The 15,000-nt window shown below is 41.4% G+C and overlaps 2 protein-coding genes across 2 annotated transcripts; both read right to left on the bottom strand.

Annotated features, from left to right (window-relative positions):
- Positions 1 to 371: 371 nt before the first annotated feature.
- Positions 372 to 2,249, bottom strand: LOC143022887 (uncharacterized). Its single transcript, XM_076181284.1, has 2 exons — positions 2,129 to 2,249; positions 372 to 752 (listed from the first exon to the last, which is right to left on the bottom strand). Exons 1-2 carry the CDS (start codon positions 2,132 to 2,134, stop codon positions 417 to 419), a joined length of 342 nt encoding a protein of 113 aa, XP_076037399.1. The 5' UTR covers positions 2,135 to 2,249; the 3' UTR covers positions 372 to 416.
- A 5,350-nt stretch (positions 2,250 to 7,599) lies between these two features.
- Positions 7,600 to 9,243, bottom strand: LOC143022892 (uncharacterized). Its single transcript, XM_076181290.1, has 2 exons — positions 9,096 to 9,243; positions 7,600 to 8,010 (listed from the first exon to the last, which is right to left on the bottom strand). Exons 1-2 carry the CDS (start codon positions 9,099 to 9,101, stop codon positions 7,693 to 7,695), a joined length of 324 nt encoding a protein of 107 aa, XP_076037405.1. The 5' UTR covers positions 9,102 to 9,243; the 3' UTR covers positions 7,600 to 7,692.
- Between the last annotated feature and the right edge of the window lie 5,757 nt (positions 9,244 to 15,000).

Consider the following 15,000-nt stretch of genomic DNA (forward strand, 5'->3'; position numbering starts at 1 on the left):
AGATCCAGCGGCAAAATAAGTAATAATGATAAGAAACTACAAACGACACTCGTCTTTTCAAAATGTTCCCCAACTGTGCCGCTATCGTAGCAAGCGACGGAGACCCTAGAGAAGACGTTTGTTACTGGGGTTTTCCCTCCTGAACCTAGACGGCAGCGTCACCGTAGAAAACGGGTTAAATTATCACCTTTGGTCGAGGAACAACGCAGGAGAAACTTCCCCTGTCGCTCCCAGTCAGGAGGGTGAACTCACTACAAGTGATGCAGGTGTGCAAACATATAAATTGGTTGATATAGAGGCACGGTCGAAATTAGAAACATATGTGGATTTAGATAGGATACAGATTTATTCAGGCAAACAACAACAACAACAAAAACAATAATGGCGCTCTCCAAGAGAATCGTTGCGTGTCAACGTCAGTGGTGGACGTAATGGGGTTGATGTCCACCGAAGCCATCGTAGTGGACAGTATCGTGGACTTGGTGACCGTGATAGCCTCCATAGCCGTGGTTGTTTCCATATCCGTAATGATTTCCATATCGGCGACGGTTTCCATATCGGCGACGGTTTCCATAACCGCGATAGCCTCCATATCCAAATCCAAAGAGACCTAATCGATTTCTGTGAGGATCAGCTTCCGCCTCTGCCGCAGACTCCGCGTCCGGTGCCGCCAAGGCCGATGGATCGGGCATGGCGCGGACGGTGACCATCAAGCAGGAAAGCACCAAGATCGCGCCCAAGACAACCACAACCTGTAAAACACGAGATCGAACAATAGCGTCACACCTGTGTTAGCGTAACGACAGACACGGCCCAAAGATAATTTTAGCATTATTCCTCCCTGTTAAAGGGCATTTAGACGGCCAAACGGTGTGACAAACCCGGTTTGTCAAACAAGTGTTTGAAGTGATGTTTGACCGTGTGAATAGGGGATTTGGTTGTCAAACACGTTCGACAAACGTGTTTGACGACCAAATACCCCATTGACATGGTCAAACATCACTTCAAACACTTGTCTGACAAACCGGGTTTGTCAAACTGTTTGACCGTGTAAATGGCCCTTTACTGAACCGTTATTTTGATCACACAAAAAACATGCATGCACGTTCGCGAGCGCACTCACACACAATACATACACGTACACATACTTACACGAAGAAAACACATATATGAATATATAGTATACGGGTGTATGTGTATGCACATATATTAGTTAAATACATAAAATAACGATTTTTTCCATCCAGAATGGAGTGACCATTTGTTTTTATTTAAGAATATGTTAGCGACCACAAATTGTGATTTTATTTTTTCACACACATAATAACACGCGCCCAAAAGTACACTGTAAACTTTTTTGTTTACGTTTGTGTGTATGTTGTATGTGTGTGTGTTTGTGTGTATGTGTTTGTGAGTGTGTATATGTGTATGTATGTGTGTGTGTGTGTGTGTGTGTGTGTGTATGGGTGTGTATGTGTGTGTGTGTGTGTATGGGTGTGTATGTGTATGTGTGTGTGTGTGTTTGTGTGTATGTGTTTGTGAGTGTATGTGTATGCATGCATGTGTGTGTGTGTGTGTGTGTGTATGTGTGTGTGTGTGTTTGTATGTGTTTGTGAGTGTGTATATGTGTATGCATGTGTGTGTGCGTGTGTGTGTGTGTGTGTGTGTGTGCTTGTGTGTGTGATAAAGAGTATACGTATCTGTGTATCTATAAAGTGTTTGAGACAAATGAGAGAGTATATGTATATGACGTATAAGTCAAGATAAATCCAACTTTTAGATTATTATGGACTACCTAATCTGTGTAAAGAAGGACTGTGTATACAAAGAAAATCATACTACATTTTACTCCCATTTGCTAACAAAGCACTGTATTAAGATAATTTCTCAATTTTAAAGTTGTTATGCGTTTAACTGTAAAAGTAAAATTCAAGTGAACATTAAGTTATTCTACTCAGATTTAGTAATTTAGACAATTTTTACTAAGACAGTTAATGACGACACATTTTTACATATATACAATCTAGAACCCATTATTTTGTAAGTATCTGTGTATGCACAGTGTGCATGCGTTTCGTGTATTTCTTAAAACTGCGTACTACATAACACTAACGCTAAAATATGCTACCTTCATCTTCCTGGTGACTGGGATTTGCTGTGTCTCTTCGGGTTTGTTGAGGAGTTTGATGGTACAGGTGCAACCGTTCTATAGCAGATGAGAGAAACCTTGACTCTTTGAAGACGGTTCGATGACTGTAGGGTTCACGCTAACGGTCGTCCTTTATATACGCAGAGGTAATGCCCTCACCTCTCCAGTCGATGTCCTCTTTCTCTAGCTTTCACATGCTCGGGAAGTCCCCTTTTATTTTATTTTTCCTTATATCGTGAAGAATTTGTAGATAAACTTCCTAGACCCTATCCTCTTCACTACACAAACGTCCCGGTCGTCCTTTATATACGCAGAGGTAATTCCCTCACCTGCCCAGTCGATGTCCTCTTTCTCTAGCTTTCACATGCTCGGGAAGTCCCCTTTTTTTTCTTTTTCTTTTTATCGTGGCGTATTTGTAGATAAACTTCCTAGACCCTATCCTCTTCACTACGCAAACGTCCCACTTCTTACCTATTTTCATTAATAATTCTTCGGACAGCAAGATTTTGATTGTCCTTTTTATCACTAAATAGACAGATGGGCCCTATGCTAGTTTTCATGTCAGACTACATGTTCATAGATTATTGATATCAGGCACAATAGCACTTAGATTTTAGACTAAGTGTATATTATTCCTTTATAGATATGATCGGTAACGTTCTTAAAATGAATATTTTCATTCTGGATATTTTAGACTAAATGTATATTATTCATTTATAGGTATAAGCGTTACTGTACTTAAAATGAGCATTATTTTCATTCTGGAGAAGATTTTAGTCCATTGACTTAGAACCGAAATATTTGGCTTGCTTCTAAGACAATTTAGAATCATAAACGAAACATTAACATAGCCTTGATTCGGAAAGTACGGATCACTTGAACAATAGATTTCATCCAATAACGGATATAAATCTATTTTTGTTTGCCCGCACAGCCCCTGGTGTTATTTTAATGAACTAAGATAACATCTGAAGACAATCCATTACCACCAGAGACGCGCTCGTGGCCGCAAATACTAACGAGAAGAAAGAAAGCCTTAAAAATCATCGCCGCTAACTTCTGTCCAAGAAAACAAAGAAACGAACGAACAAGTGCCTAGACATAGCAACACAACTCCTGGGACGTCATCCATTTAGGGAATAAAAAAAAAGAAAGAAATCAGCAAAAAAGACTAAGATTGTGCAAAAGAAGTTGCGAGTTCCAAAGACAAAAAGGAACCTGGGAAGCTCTGGAAGTAGTAAGGAATTGGAAGTTTTATACAACTGGAACCTGGAAGTAGTAGGGAATTGGAAGTTCTATACTACTGGAACCTGGAAGTAGTATGGAACTGAAAGTTCTATACTACTGGAACCTGGAAGTAGTATGGAACTGAAAGTTCTATACTACTGGAACCTGGAAGTAGTAGGGAATTGAAAGTTGTATACTACTGGAACCTGAAAGTAGTAGGGAATTGAAAGTTCCATACTACTGGAACCTTGGAGTGGTAGGGAATTGAAAGTTCCATACTACTGGAACCTGGAAGTAGTAGGGAATTGAAAGTTCCATACTACTGGAACCTGGAAGTAGTAGGGAATTGAAAGTTCCATACTACTGGAACCTCTTTAGTACACTACTCTCGAGCCTCTGCCAGGAAGACCACAATGAACAACGATGTAGCTAGTTTATACTGATATCGGTGGCTGACGAGACCAAATACTAGTTTATTCACGAATGTTGATGACAGGCTCGTGTATGTGATATATCAGTGACACTTTTGCATTATATAGAGTATATAAACTAACCATTATATATGCTCTACAAACATAAAACCCAAATGCTTGATATACATTTATATAGTGGATATATATGCATACATAATATTTACTGTATGTATATTCTATGATACACACACACACACACACACACACACACACACACACACACACACACACACACACACACACACACACACACACACACACACACACACACACACACACACACACACACACACACACACACACACACACACACACACACACGCACACACACACACACATACACATACGCACACACACACGACTCGGTGGCGCAGTTGGTAGAGCGCTGAACTGCTACCATAGTGGCCCGTAATTCTTGGTTCGAATCCTGCCCAGTGCCAAAATTATTTCGGTACCGCTGCGCTTCGGGTCGTTACTCTCACTCTCGTGGGCGGGGAGTTGGGTGTGTGTGTGTGTAAGGTCATAGCATTACCCATAGATCGGACCTACGAGCTCTGAGCTCCTTTCCGGGAGGGAAATAGCTGTCGATCACGAGTCCAACACGTGATCCAAAGACCAAGGTGAAAAGGTGAATACACAAACACGCACGCACACACACACACACACACACACACACACACACACACACACACACACACACACACACACACACACACACACACACACACACACACACACACACACACACACACACACACACACACACACACACACACACACACACACACACACACACACACACACACACACACACACACAGACACACATGTAAGAGGCCGGGAGATGGAGGTAGAAACTTCAGTAGATGAAGAGGACCGGAGTACGAATGCTAATAAGGTTATGAAACACTAGGGTATTGAAATGCTGAGTCCGCGCATTGTTTAGTCGCCGACAAGCGACAATGCTTAGTCAGACTCGCGTTAGCTCGGCATGAACTGTTTTATAAACAAAGACTGGAGGCGCCGTTCTATCTGTATAAACACGGCCGACGGGAGGTGACTGTTGTGAGCGCAAGCTATTTTCGTTTGATAAATGCTGAGGTAAACGATATTGCTTGTGACAATGTAACAGCTTTCCCGATTGGAGGAAAAAGGTGGAGGAGGAGAAAAGTTATTGGTGGGTGAATTCAAAGTCACGCCCATAAGGAGTGACATTTATTTGAGAAGTCAGAGGAGATTTGATTAGAAAAATTAGTGACCTCAGACGAAGGTGGCTTGGCGTATGGTATAGAGATCTCGAGAGGAGACGAGGGAGAGAGATCCTGAGTGTAATCAAGACAGTGTAATAGTAGTGAAAAGAAAATAAAAGAACTAATTAACTTTCCTTAACCTAAAGACTGGTCTGAACTACATGAGAAATACAAGGCATGGGTCCTACTGAATAAGAGGAACTTGAAAGTTATTGGAACTGACGTAACGAAGGCAAGGGGCCTTGTGAGTGGAATTACGAGACTAATAGAAGTGTAAACGGTCGAGGACCGATAGTGGTGGTGACAGTGGTGACAGAGGAGGTGAAACACACATACACACACACACACACACACACACACACACACACACACACACACACACACACACACACACACACACACACACACACACACACACACACACACACACACACACACACACACATACACACACACACACATTTGCATCATATAAAGCGTACTTTATGCGCTATTCGTATGCGTGGGTGATGAAGTAAGCTCACAAGTTGTGGTCACACTATGCTGATGAAAAAAGAAAAAGAAAAAGAAAGAAAAGTATATATGTATATATACATACCCATAGGCTATATATTCATGTATAACTAGAGTATCTTCGTGCAGATATGCATAAATGTTTGGATTGTGCGTACGTGTGCGTGTGCGAACGTGCATGAATATTTATTTATCAGTGCTCAAAATATCCCCTACGAAACAGAAAAATCTAGTCCCGAATTTGTATTTGCACCGTGTCTGTCGTGAAGGAGCAATAATACTAATCGATCTTCTGCTTTACAGGCTGTAGGTATCTTGGGAGCGATCTTGGTGTTTGATGGTCACTTAGCCGCCCCTTACCTGATCCTTCGGCCCTAGCGACTCCCGACGAGGAGTCTGCCGCAGGGGCGAAAGCTGATCCTCACAGAAAAGGGACTTGGATTTGGAGGATATCACGGTTATGGACTCCATCACGGTTATGGAGGCCATCATGGCTATGTAGGATATCACGGTCACCACGTCCATGATATTGTCCACTACGATGGCTACGGTGGACAGCACCACCATCACATCCACCATTGATGTTGATAAGCGCCATTATTATTTTTGTTGTTGTTTTCCTGAATAAATTTGATTCGTATTCAAATGCACGTATGCCTCTAATTTCAACCGAACCTTTTAATTACCTAGTGACCAAATAAACCAGCAAATTACCTTCTGGTGGGAAGCGACTATGTTTTGACTGTTGGCAGGTGTTTTTATTCAGTTTGGGAGGGTCATCATAACGGAGGAGGTAAGTCCCCCTTGATCAGGCGACTAGCTACTGATGTGTACTCCATGATTTTAACAAATTGAAAGCCAGCCAGTTCCAGAGAACTTGGCCTGTACTTCATCGGCGATGTAATAAGCGCTTCTCTCTTTGGATAACTTGGAGAAGGTTATTGTGGTGATGAAGGAATTAGATGTATTGTACTGTAAATAAGATGTATATCGAGCCGATGAAATGAAGTGTTAGTGGAGAGGAATAGGAATAAAGAAGAATGGAGTATAAAAATGATCATTATTATTTTTTAAGTTTAGGCTAGTTTCCAGTTGCATAGAAATGCATCGTGACTTTGGTTTGCAGAAATTTTATTATTCTAAAATAAAATCGTTTCATACGCCCGTATCAATAACACTCCTATGATAGTTTGTTACCAGCCTCTTGTATTTGATGTAAAGTTTATTTGAGTTTGGTGAAATGCTGCGACTTTGTAAGATATAATGAAGCACTTTTCATCATTCTTATTAGGTAGGGTAGTTACACTTTCTGTATATTAATGTGTAAAAACAATAATAACTGTTTTCATGTTCATAGGAGATGGTTTATTTATTCTAGGTAGACCGGAGACCAGTAGGTAGACCGGTATATCAGCGAGGTTTATAATTAAGCTCTTGTTCAACTATCCGGAGTATAATTGAAGATAATATCGCGCTGGGATCCAGTGGTCACGTTGGTAACTCCACGCTCAGAATCCCGTTTTCCAATCATACCCGTCTGTCTGTTTGATCATTAATCAGCTCTGCAGCCTAAGCGAAACCTAAACACTTTTCTTTCATTTCTTTGCGTCATGATATGCTCGTATGGATCTGGGGTATTACGGTAGGAATTTTATGCACTAATTTAGATCCAGCGGCAAAATAAGTAATAATGATAAGAAACTACAAACGACACTCGTCTTTTCAAAATGTTTCCCAACTGTGCCGCTATCGTAGCAAGCGACGGAGACCCTAGAGAAGACGTTTGTTACTGGGGTTTTCCCTCCTGAACCTAGACGGCAGCTTCACCGTAGAAAATGGGTTAAATTATCACCTTTGGTCGAGGAACAACGCAGGAGAAACTTCCCCTGTCACTCCCAGTTAGGAGGGTGATCCCACTACAAGTGATGCAGGTGTGCAAACATATAAATTAGTTGATATAGAGGCACGGTCGAAATTAGAAACATATGTGGATTTAGATAGGATACAAATTTATTCAGGTAAACAACAACAACAACAAAAACAATAATGGCGCTCTCAAAGAGAATCGTTGCGTGTCAACGTCAGTGGTGGACGTAGTGGTGGTGGTGTCCACCGAAGCCATCGTAGTGGACAATATCGTGGACGTGGTGACCGTGATAGCCTCCATAGCCGTGGTGGTTTCCATATCCGTAATTATTTCCATATCCGTGATGGTTTCCATAACCATGATAGCCTCCATATCCAAGTCCAAAGAGACCATACCGATTTCTGTGAGGATCAGCTTCCGCCTCTGCCGCAGACTCCGCGTCGGGTGCCGCCAAGGCAGATGGATCGGGCATGGCGCGGACGGTGACCATCAAGCAGGAAAGCACCAAGATCGCGCCCAAGACAACCACAACCTGTAAAACACGAGATCGAACAATAGCTTCACACCTTTGTCAGCGTAACGACAGACACGGCTCAAAGATAATTTTAGCATTATTCCTACCTGTTACTTAACCGTTATTTTGATCACACAAACAAACATGCATGCACGTTCGCGAGCGCACTCACACACGATACATACACGTACACATACTTACACGAAGAAAGCACAGTTATATATGAATATATAGTATACGAGTGTATGTGTATGCGCATATATTAGTTAAATACATAAAAACAACGATTTTCTCCATCCAGTATGGGGTGACTATTTGTTTTTATTTAGGGATATGTTAGTGACCACAAATTGTGATTTTACTTTTTCACACATAATAACACGCGCCCAAAAGTACTCTGTAAACATTTTGTTTACGTTTGTGTGCATGTATGTGTGTTTGTGTGTATGGGTTTGTGAGTGTGTGTATGTGTGTGCATGTGTGTGTTTGTGTATGTGTGTGTGTGAGTGTGTGTGTATGTTTGTGTGTGTGATAAAAAGTATACGTATCTGTGTATCTATAAAGTGTTTGAGACAAATGAGAGAGTATATGTATATGAGTGTAAGTCAAGATAAATCCAACTTTCAGACTACTATGGACTACTTAATCTGTGTAAAGAAGTACTGTGTATACTATGAAAATCATACCACATTTTACTCTCATTTGCTAACGGAGCACTGAATTAAGATAATTTCTCAATTTTCAAAGTTGTTATGCGTTTAAGTGTAACAGTAAAATTCAAGTGAATATTAAAGTATTCTATTCAGGCTTAGTGATTTAGACAATTTGTACCATGACTAATGACGACACATTTTTACATATATACAATCTAGAACCCATTGTTTTGTAAGTATTTGTGTATGCACAGTGTATATGCGTTTCGTGTATATCTTTTCACTGTGTATTACATCAAACCAGCACTAAAAATATGCTACCTTCATTTTTACATATATACAATCTAGAACCCATTGTTTTGTAAGTATTTGTGTATGCACAGTGTGTATGCGTTTCGTGTATTTTTTATCACTGTGTACTACATCACACCAACACTAAAAATATGCTACCTTCATCTTCCTGGTGACCGGAATTTGCTGTGTTCCTTTGGGTTTGATGAGAAGTTTGTTGGTACAGGTGTAACCGTTCTATGACAGGTGAGAGGGACCTTGACTCCTTGAAGTCGGTTTGATGACTGTGGGGTTCACGTTAGCGGTCGTCCTTTATATACGCAGAGGTGATGCCCTCACCTGCCCAGTCGATGTCCTCCTCCTGTTGCTTTCACTCACTCGGGAAGTCCCCTTTTATTTTATTTTTATTTTTATCGTGGCGTATTTGTAGATAAACTTCCTAGACCCTATCCTCTTCACTACACAAACGTACCACTTCCTACCTATTTTCATTAATAATTCTTCGGACAGCAAGATTTTGACTGCCTTTTTTATTACTAACAAGATAGATGGGTCCTATACTAGTTTTCATGCCAGACTACATGTTCATAGATTAATCATATCAGGCACAATAGCATTTAGATTTCAGACTAAGTGTATATTATTCCTTTATAGATATGAGCGGTAATGTACTTAAAATGAATATTTTCATTCTGGATATTTTAGACTAAGTGTATATTATTCATTTATAGGTATGAGCGTTAATGTTCTTAAAATGAACATTATTTTCATCCTGGAGAAGATTTTAGTCCATTGACTTAGAACCGAAATATTTGGCTTGCTTCTAAGACAATTTAGAATCATAAACGAAATCATTAACATATCCTTAACTCGGAGAGTACGGATCACTTGAACAATAGATTTCATCCAATAATAGATATAAATCTATTTTTATTTGCCCGCACAGCCCCTGGTGTTATTTCCATGAACTAAGATAACATATGAAGACAATCCATTACCACCAGAGACGCGCTCGTGGCCGCAAATACTAACGAGAAGAAAGAAAGCCTTAAAAATCATCGCCGCTAACTTCTGTCCAAGAAAACAAAGAAACGAATGAACAAGTGCGTAGACGCAGCAACACAACTCTTGGGACGTTTAACCATTTGGGGAAGAGAAAAAATCCAGCATAAAAAGACTAAGATTGTGCAAAAGAAGTTGCGGGTTCCAAAGACAAAAAGCAAACTGGAAAGCCCTGGAAGTAGTGGGGGATTGTTCCATACTACTGGAACCTCTTTAGTACACTACTCTCGAGCCTCTACCAGGAAGACCACAGCGAACAACGGTGTAACCGGTCTATACTGATATCGATGGCTGACGTGACCAAATACTAGTTTATTCACGAATGTTGATGACTGACTCGTGTATGAGACATATCAGTGACACTTTTGCGTTATATAGAGTATATAAAGGAACCATTATATATGCTCTACAAACATAAAACACAAATGCTTGATATACATTCATATAGTGGATATATATGCATACATAATGTTTACTATATGGATATTCTATGATACACACACACACACACACACACACACACACACACACACACACACACACACACACACACACACACACAATTCTTGGCAACGAATACACCACTATCAGCACACACTCACCACACTCAGGCCTTCAACCCTTGCTGACCGTTACCTTCAGACTCTGAGGTCGTTTGAGGTCACCCTAGTGAAAAATCCTCGGCACCGGGACCTTCTACCTCCACCAGCACCACAACACCGTCAAGCCGACCAGAGCACGCACAGCAAGAAATAACAATGCTGTACAACACGGCAATTCCTTAGCTTACTCTTTTGTTTTGTTCTCTTTTATTGCTTGTAACAACATCTTTTCACTGTTATATCTTATAATTTTATGATTCTGTAGGTTGTATATTTTCAGCAGTAATGCTGCTGTACCCAATAAACCGTATATTATTATTATCATTTATTACACACATACACACACACACGTACGTGCACACACACACACACACACACACACACACACACACACACACACACACACACACACACACACACACACACACACACACACACACACACACACACACACACACACACACACACACACACACACACACACACGTATATATATTCATATATACACGAGTGGTAGGGTGGTGAGATAAACAGCGAGAATCGTTGGAGTTTTATTCACTAATATTTATCTCTTAACAGAACTTCTTCAGTGTGCATACATCTGTGTGTGTGTTTACATGTTATATTGTGACAGAAAATATTGAAAGTAATAAAGATATGTTTTGGAAGGGAATTAAGAGAGGAAGAGGAGGCGAATAAAGTAGAGAAGAAAAGGTAAAAGATGCAGATGGATAGATGATAATGGAAGAGAAGGCAGTAAGAGAAAGGAGTTGCTAAATGTGAGTGAGGATAGGGTGGGAAAGGTAGTTGCAGTGGTTGTAAAGTGCTAAGAAAATGGCAGTGATGAATGTGGAAAATGGAGGAGAAATAAGGAAAGATGAGATGAAAGCAGTTATTAAAATGATGAGAGCGGGTAAAGCACCTGGGCTGGATGGGTGTCATGCAGAATGTCTAAAAAAGGAGGTACAGTGATGGTGGACTGGCTGGTGAGGTTATCTAATGTTTATTTAAAAGAGGATAGAGTGCCAGAGGACTGGAGGAGTGCCTGTATAGTTCAACTTTATAACGGAAAGGGAGACGGGTGTGAGTGTAATAGTTCCAGAGGGATTAATTTGTTAAATGTAGTTGGGAAGGCTTATAGGAAGGTTTTGATTGAGAAGATTAGGAGAATAACAGAGGGAGTAATTGGTGAGGAACAGTGTGGGTTTAGGAAAGGTAAGGGTTGCGTGGATCAGAGTTTTATGGTAAGATAAATATGTGAGAAAGCTTTAAGAAAAGGTAAGGAATTTTTTGGGCCTTTATGGATTTGGAAAAGGCTTTTGACGCGGTAGACAGGGAGGCTCTATGGAAGGTATTACAGATATATGTGATAGGAGGAAAGCTGTTAAGTGTAGTCAAGAGTTTTTACGAGAGTAGTAGAGCCTGTATTAGAATCAGAAATGGAGAGAGTGAGTGGTTTGAGTTAAAGGTGGGACTTCGCCAGGGTTGTGTTATGCCACCTTGGATGCTTAATATATACATGGATGGGTTGGAGGAAGAGGTAAATGCAAGGGTAATGAGTCGGGGATTGAAGATGGTTAAAGAAAATTGAGAAAAATGGAAGATAAACCAGTTGTTTGCTGACGAAACTGCACTTATGGCAGGATAAAAGGAGGGATTCAGGAAGTTAATGACAGAGTTTGGGAAAGTGTACGAAAGAAGGAGGTTGAAGATAAATGTGGGTAAAAGTTGATGAAATATACAAGGGGAGAAAGTGGCAGCAGTCTGGAGTGAGCATTAAGGGAGAGAGACTGGAGGAAGTGGATAGTTTTAGATACTTGGGTGCGAATGTGACGGGAAAGAGAGGAGTGGAGGTGGAGGTAGAATGTAGATTGAAAGAAGCAGCTAAATGCCTTGGGGGATTAAAAAGTGTAATGAGAAGTAGACACTTGGGAATGGACTCTAAGAGGAGATTGCATGAAGGAGTGATTGTGCCGACAGCACTATATGGAGGCAGACACATGAAACATAAGAGAGTAAGAGAGGAGGAGTTTGAATGTGTTTGAGGTAAAGTGCCTGAGAAGTGTGATTGGGGTTACTAGGCTGGATAGAGTGAGAAACGAGGAGGTGAGGAGGAGAACGGTTATGGAAAGGGAGTTGGGAGATAGGGTTGATTAAAGAGAATTAGGATGGTTTGGAGACATGGAAAGAATGAGTGAAGAAAGATTAGTAATTGGGGTGTGGAAGGCAGAGGAGGGGGAGTGAACACGAGGAGGCAACCGAAGATGAGATGGATGGATGTGGTAAAAGGGGGCGCTGGAAAAGAGGGGAATGTCTGTTGAGGAAGGAAGAGAGAAGAGAGAGGATACGGATGAGTAGAGAATGGTTGTGTATGGATGATGCTGTGATGCATGAAAGGGAGTGGGTGGGGGATGGGGGTAAGGGAGTATGTGTAAAAAATGATTTGAAGGAGCCTAAAGGGATTTCTCCCCATCTTCTCTTTTTCTGCGTGAGGGGACGGAGAGGGAGTGGTCACCGATTGAATGAAGCGGCCTTGCTGTGGATGTGCTGTGTCTTGCGACACTGCTTCTGACCCAGGGCAATGGTCGAGATGCATGGATGACCCGTCATCCAGGAGGAGTCAAGATAAGAGGGAAGGAGCTGGGTGAATAGGAATAGAGTATGTGGGGATGGAATTGGTGGGAGTGGATTTTATGCTCTTGTTTTTATATATGAAAAAGAAAGGTCATGACGGGGAGAATTATCGATGGAAGAAGATCAGTAGGAAGACCCAGAAGAAGATGGATGGATAACATGAAACAAGACCTAAGAAGTGCTGGGATGGAGAATATGGAAAACTGGATGACTAATGCGCAAAACCAACGACAATGGAGGCAGATAGTATCTGCGGTGAGGGGTCAGCAAGCGGCCCAAACACCAACACAGTAAGAGTATATGTATATATATATATATATATATATATATATATATATATATATATATATATATACATATATATTATATCTATAAGTATATAAATGTTTATATACATGAATATATATACATATACATATATCTATATACCGAAAGTTTTTTCCTCCTTACAAGAGAGGTAGCCAAGTCAGAGGCACGTACTTAGTCCCACCTATTTTACTCTCCTCCACCACGCCCTCCACGGAAAGGAAACACTAAATACCCAACTGCTGCAATGGGATTCCCAGACAACTGTACACTCAGTGGAATCCGGAACTCAATACTCTAAGTCTCTTCGTTGCATTTTCTTTTTTCTTTTTATCCAAGACGAGTAAGTCAGGAAGTTTTGCTCACTCGTTTGTGGGTTTGTTTGTTTGTTTGTTTGTTTGTTTTTTCGTGGCCTGAGGTTAAAGTTAGCGTCGATATACTTTAAGGTTTTTGGTCAGTGTATGCCCCCAATGCACTGTTGCAATATCTTATGTCCCCATGGTCTTCATAACCTGATTTATGAAGTGAAGATCGTACCAAGGATTCTACGGGGAGAGATTTCTTACCCCTAAAAAGTGGTCTAACAACTGGGGTGGACGGGTCCAGTGACGTCAGTTGCCTGGGGCCTACGCAAGGTTCGTGTCCGTGTTGTTGAAGAACTAAACTCGTCTTTATCTCACAGACCTGTTCCAGGATTCAGACTTTTCCGTGTCAGTCTGTTTCTGAGAGCGTATGAGACGGGATTACTTGTGACCTCTCGTCCTCGTTTTATGTGGAGGTAATTCTCCCAGATTACGTCGAAAATCCTTTTGGGTTAACGTGTTTTCTCGTGATGCTGCAGTTCTACGTGGACCGTCGGGGGGTGGATTAGGTCGGGTGGGTGGATTCGGGCTGAGTGCCCACCTCCACTTTCTTGGTCGCAGGGCGCGCGGTCGGCGTCCCTAGGCCCGCACGCACCCACTGCGTTCAGTCGGATCGTGGGGGACGTTCAGTCTCGTGATGCCGCGGTTCCGTCTGCTGCCTTCGTCGATCTTGTCTCTTGTACTGTCGCCATCCACGACACGCCCGTGCCTTCGGCCCTTACCAGTCCCTCGCAGACACAGATCCCCAGTTTGTAGGTCGTGGCGATTGCCTTGTGCAGCAGAATTGATTCAAATCATCCCTTCATTTGTAGGAGCACACACACACACACACACACACACACACACACACACACACACACACACACACACACACACACACACACACACACACACACACAAACCTAGACAAGGCATATCACTCGTATAATTACTGTATTGTATTATTGTCAGCGTATCACTATAAAACTTAGACTAGGCATATTACTCATATAATTACTGTATTGTATTATTGTCAGTGTATTACTGATATTTCAATAAACCTATTATTATCATTACACACACACACACACACACACACACACACACACACACACACAC

This window comes from Oratosquilla oratoria, unplaced genomic scaffold (genome assembly GCF_046742065.1).
Source record: "Oratosquilla oratoria isolate Oo_2021 unplaced genomic scaffold, ASM4674206v1 SCAFFOLD218, whole genome shotgun sequence".
NCBI lineage: Eukaryota > Metazoa > Arthropoda > Malacostraca > Stomatopoda > Squillidae > Oratosquilla > Oratosquilla oratoria.